Here is a 5,735-nt window from a genome sequence, read left to right as displayed (position 1 = left end):
ACCTAGTAACTATCAACTAAAAAAATAAATCCTTCATTTCCCAAGGTAAAATTGAATGATCCTTTTAAAAACATTACCACATGGGTATACAGAAGGTGAGGAGAAAGCCCAACTTGGAAATCTCCTCCAGCCCAGTTTTTGTTCCCCTGTAAACTAGACCTGCCCTACTTCCCTTCAAATGCTTGCTTTTTAATATTTTATTAGGCAGAAAAAGTCAGAGTCATCCAGTTCCAATAATGTAGCCTCTGTGTGGCAAAGAGAAAACAGCACGGAGTACAGAGTCAGAAAGACCTGGATTTGAGTCACAGTCCTGTTATTTACTTTCTGTGAGCCCTTGAGCCAGTTACTGTAGCCTCCTGCGCCATAATTCTTTTATCTGTAAACTGAGGGAATAGCATCTACCTGCATTATTGTTGTAAGGACAAAGGAGATTATGTATATGAAGCACATAGAATTTAGTAGGTGCTTAATAAATATCATTGTCAGTTCAAGGTTTATGGTTCATCCATTGCCAGTTTCTCTAACCTGCTGGCCAACGTATGCAGATAATTTCCTATACTTGTCACTCTTCAATAATCATCCCATTCCCATAGCCTCTTCTGAATGACTATTCATCCAAGCCTGGGCCAGGCCAGTCTCATTTCCATGACAGTGTGCCTCACCACAGATTTTCTCTTTAAATTAGAGTGCAAAAGCGGGAGGTATTGAGGTTCATTTCTGGGCATCCTTTGGGTATAGCCCAGGGCAGGGGCAGAGCTATCCAGCCACTGCTTCCTGGTCTCCAGCCAGCCTGGTGGTCCCAACTTTCTAGGCCAGGCTCTTGATCTATATCCCAGGAAACACACAGTAATCTCATGGTCACATTTCTGGAACATCTATTCAACTGGGACTGCAGTGGCTTTCTCTGGTTCTCAATAATCTTTTAATATTTGTAGTGGCGATTATGATATCTCCCCCCTCCACAAGGAAAAAAGAGCGAAATGATGTCTCTACCATCTTCAAATGTACTGAAACCCCATTGGCCACTGCTTCTGTGGCCAAAATCTACACACTTACTTGCTTTAATTAGTTATCTAATGGGATAGAGTAAGCAGAGGGGCCACAACTCTGACAACAGGGCTCAACAAGCACTTCCTGTGTGAGGCCAGCAGTCTCACAGCAACTTCCTTTGGAGATGAGCCTCAGGTAGAATAGTGATAACTTGGCTCTCTTGCTCTTGGTTCTTATTAACTTGGACTCTGACACCGGGTAGAGCTGAGAGAGTTTTACATGGCCACCTGGGCATGTCTTTATTGGGAACTCAATTACTTCCACAAAGGCCTACATGTTACTAATTCACCAATGGGTGATATTGAGTTCAGTCTTAAAAGTGGCTATCATTTTTTAGTAACACTGCTTCAAAGGCATCTCAGAGTTGGTTTGGGCATGTGTGTATTCTCTCTCTTCCCCTTCCTCCGGCTCCCTCTCCTTTCTTCTCTCCTTCTCCTCCCTCCACCCATCTCTATGCTTCTCTCTCAGTTCCATAGTCAGGGTCTTACTAGAAGGGTCCAAGTAGAAAAGCTCTTTTTCTCATACTTGGCCATATTATAATTTCACAGACTCCAAAGACGGATTATGGCCCAGAGAACATGGGAACACACGCAGTGACACTTTCCCCAGCAGCTTCCCATCAATAAACAAGAATTAGAAATATCTACTCAGATTTCTGAGTCACCGTACCAGTTGTGTTTTAGTTGCTTTCCAATGATTGAAATGGCAAATGGAACACCAGGAGCTTATGCCTGAAAGCTTTCCACTTGATAATGAATATGGGAGGCTCAAGATAGAGGGTAAAAGCCAAAAACACTCAAAATGATGACCACTAAAGCCACCAATCATAAGCTCCTCATTAGACAAGTATCGTATAATGGAAAGAAACTTGTACAGGAGCCCAGGGACCTAAGGACTTGTTTAGGCATGGCTGATAATATTCTCTGCCCCAGTTTCTTCAATAGTAAACTAGATACTTGGACTAAATAATTTTGGAAGGCCCTTCCAACAAAATACTTTATGTATTGTAAAAAGTCTTTTATCTCAAGTGCTGTGGTTCTTAACCTTTATTGGGTCACAGGCCCATCTGAAAATCAGTAGAATGTTATGGACCATCTCCCCAGAAAAGGCATATTGTCATGGAATTCTGCATACCATTTCAGAAACTTCATGGAGTTTCTGAATCCACCGACACTGGGCCAGGGGTTGCTTCTTGGAGGAGATGAAAGAGCTTATCTGCAGAAGGCAAATATGAAGCAACATGCCAGCTGCCTGGCCTCAATCCATCTTAACTATTTTTTCCAGTATTTGACCCAAAAATGGAACTTCTGCAGGACAGATATTGTCTGTCTTTTTAAAAGAACTGTTTTCAGCTTTTGTTTCTTTCTTGATTTCTTAGAAATTAAGCTGTTGGGGGAAAAATGGGAAGAAAAATAATCCAAACAGACCTAGGCTTCAACATGCAAAATATTCTTTGCAGATTTGTCCTAAGTGGTTGTATGCAAAAACAGAAAGGCCACCATCCTGAGTTCACAAGAAGAAGTTGTGGTTGGTATCACACATACTGTCTGACCCAAAAGGAGCAGACAGTTCTTGGCAATATACTACACTGCCAGAGCTCCAACCTGGTGCCAGGGTCATTATCTTCAGTAAGAGACATGTTAAGATTCACCAATGTTTGACAAACATTCCTACACTTCTACTTCCAAGGCAAGCAATGGCCCCAACTCAAGTAGCTTTTAATTCAGGGCAAGAATTCTGAGATCAGTCTTTAGTCCCAATATTTCAGAGTTTGATGGTCTTTTAAGGAGACAGGAAATTCAGAGAAGAGTTGAAAACTAAGCTCCTTTCTTCAACTCAGGTTAGTAGATAGCTTGGTTTCTGCAGTCTGGCTTGAGGGACTTTAGCCATTCACAATCATATAGGAGCTCAATATAGACCTTCAGAGGGAACAAAGACAGAATACATAAGAGAAATAAATCTGTGTCTAAGATATGTGCCCCTTATTTTATAGCATCCTAGAGCCTGAAGTTGCAGGGCCAAGAAGGAGGTGCTCTCTTCAGCACAAAATGACTCAGCACAGAAGAGTTTGAAGAAGACCCTTCCAGAACCTGTGAAGGGTCCTCTGAGGCCAAGGATTGTAAAACCTGAAAAGGAAAGAAGAGAGTAGGTAATTGGCTAGGACTGGTCAAGTACTTAACAGCCACTGAGAAGTGAGGCATGTCTTGTTAGGTAGCTAATTATATAATTGGTAGCTAATATTCTGAGCAACAGAGGTTGGCTAGGAAAAGACCCTTAAAACTCAGACTCCCCCCCCCAAAAAAAAACCCCTCAGATCCCATGAAACAGGCCTAAGATGTTGCTATAATCAGGGCTGGAAACTGTGTGCATTTGACCTCAATTCTAATCCCCCAAAAGTCCACAGAAGATGAAGCCTGACATGTTTGACTACCCACCCGCAACATAGTCACTGCCTTTATGGTCCTATACTGACTCCAGATTGCTTTTCTGGGATTTCACTTCCATGAGGGATAATAAGGAAAAGCTTATTTACCCATGTACCTCTGAGGACTGTAAGTGATAGGAAGTAAAGGAAAGCTGGGGAGCAAATGGAAAGCTCTTCTCCAGATACCCAGATCTTATTTATATGTATATTGGTTCATTCATGCCAGCAATCTGACAGTCAAACAATTAGAACTCCTAAGTGGAGAAAAAAAAATTCTATGATCTCTGTAGCTCCTGTGACCTTAGCAAGTTAATTTATCCCCTCTGAACCTCAGTTCCTTTATTTGCTAAGTTAAAATACATATTATCCTCCTTATCCTGACATTTGATATGGATCAAATCAAATAATGGAAGTGAAAGTTCATTACAGTTATTAAGTTTCATCAAACAATCATAAAGGACTAAGGATACAGGTTTGGGGGATAAGACTTAAATAGTGATTTGGTCTGATTCCATGATGTGGACTCATGGTACTTGCTATGATACCAAAAGAGAGGTTACTGATTTTCTTATAAACCCAAAGGATGTCAGAGTCACAGGTTTCCAAACTTTTAATTTTACAGATTAGGAAATTGGGGTTAAGAGAACGAAATGCACTTGCCACAAATGTCCCAGTTTAGGATTCCTAATGAATTTTATCCAAAGGCAACTTGTAAAACTACTGTAATTTGGTTGGGGGAGAAAGAAAGAAAAGAGGAAAGACTTAAAAACACAGAGAACCTCAGAATTGGAAGGCAGTAAGTTTAATGGTCACATAATTACAGGTTAATGAACTGAGACGTGGAGTGTGTTCCTACCCTCTGGACCCACAAGACATTTTAGTTCTCGAAAGCTCAGATCCCACAAAGAAGGCTTACATATTACAAGGTTCTATAATCAGGAGTGGAGACTACATACCGGAGGCCTCAACTCTCATCTCCAGGAACTCTGCCTTGAGAACTGTGGGTAAAGGAGGAAAAACATTTCACTAAGTCTCTAGAAATCAGAACTGGAAAGGTGAAGCAAAGGGATGGGTGACCCTTCCAGGCCAGTGCCAGAGTCCATTTGAAAAATAGGAAGTGATTCTATCCAAATGTTTCAGAACATCTAGATCTATGCTTATAAGTTGGGCTATCTCTCTGGCAGATTTAGAAAGCCCAGTAACCGAGATACAAAGAAATCCCTCAGATGTCAGAACAATCCTTTGAGTGTTAGACTATGGAAGGCTAGTAGAGCCCAGAGAAACTGGCTCAAAGACTATATTCTGTGATTATCTCTCATAGGTAGAAGGGCAAGCTGGAAGGGCAAATGTCATGCAAAACATGAATCATACTTTGCCTTGAAGATCAAACCAGCTTTCCCCAGCCTCTTGGTGGGCTTATATCAGTACTAAATTAGCTTTGTCTGGGAAGAGCTGGAGGGAAGAGACAATCCTAAAGAATGAAGCCCTATATATTGTTGCCAGAACATCACAGAAAAGAGCTGGGCCCTGGGCTATTCCTGTGGCTTTGTTTTTCACTTCTTCCCCAAGTCTATTTATACTTACTTCTTGAGCGATCTTATTCCCGTTCATGGTTTAAATCACCTCTAAATGCTGGGAATCCACCAAGGGGCCACTATTCATATCATGGTAAATGTAAATGCCCCATGAAGTTGCACTGTGGCTGTAATCAACAGTTCTACCCTTAAATCTCTGTGGTTCAACCCCAACTACTATTTTAAGTTGCAGTTACCCAGTGGACATTTCCCTTTTTATTTAAGTTTCATTTAAATTCCAGTGAGTTGACATACAGTGTAATAATAGCTTCAGGTGTACAAAACACAGTAATTCGACACTTCCGCCATACTCGGTGTTCACCACAAGTGTCCTTCTTATGCCCACCACATATTTAACCAATCCCCACTCCCCTCTCCTCTGGTAAACATGTTGTTCTGTATAATTAAGAGTCTGTTTCTTGGTTTCTGTCTCTCTCCATTTTTTTCCTCTTTGCTCATTTGTTTTGCTTCATAAATTCCATTTGAGTGAAATTATACAGAATTTCTCTTACTCTGACTGATGTATTTCCCTTAGCATAATACTCTTTACCTCCATCCAACTAGTTGCAAATGGCAAGATTTCATTCTTTTTTATAGCTGAGTAATATGCCTGTGTATGTGTGTGTGTGAGTGTTTATAATATGTATATATCACCTCTTCTTTATCCATTTATCAGTCAGAAGTGG

The 5,735-nt window shown here is 40.9% G+C and overlaps 1 protein-coding gene across 1 annotated transcript in view; it reads right to left on the bottom strand.

The window, feature by feature from the left end:
• Positions 1 to 210: 210 nt before the first annotated feature.
• Positions 211 to 5,735, bottom strand: part of LOC111161014 (oligophrenin 1) — a 540,219-nt gene continuing 534,694 nt past the window's right edge. The window contains exons 24-25 of the mRNA XM_022524453.1: positions 4,432 to 4,473; positions 211 to 3,176 (exon numbers count right to left, since the gene is read on the bottom strand). Of these exons, the coding sequence (XP_022380161.1) occupies positions 4,440 to 4,473 (34 nt within the window). The 3' untranslated portion in view covers positions 211 to 3,176; positions 4,432 to 4,439. The remainder of the gene's footprint in view (positions 3,177 to 4,431; positions 4,474 to 5,735) is intronic.

This window comes from Enhydra lutris, unplaced genomic scaffold, assembly GCF_002288905.1.
Source record: "Enhydra lutris kenyoni isolate GAN:26980312 unplaced genomic scaffold, ASM228890v2 scaffoldscaffold81, whole genome shotgun sequence".
Classification (NCBI taxonomy): domain Eukaryota; kingdom Metazoa; phylum Chordata; class Mammalia; order Carnivora; family Mustelidae; genus Enhydra; species Enhydra lutris.
This window is presented reverse-complemented; position numbering and strand designations above follow the sequence as displayed.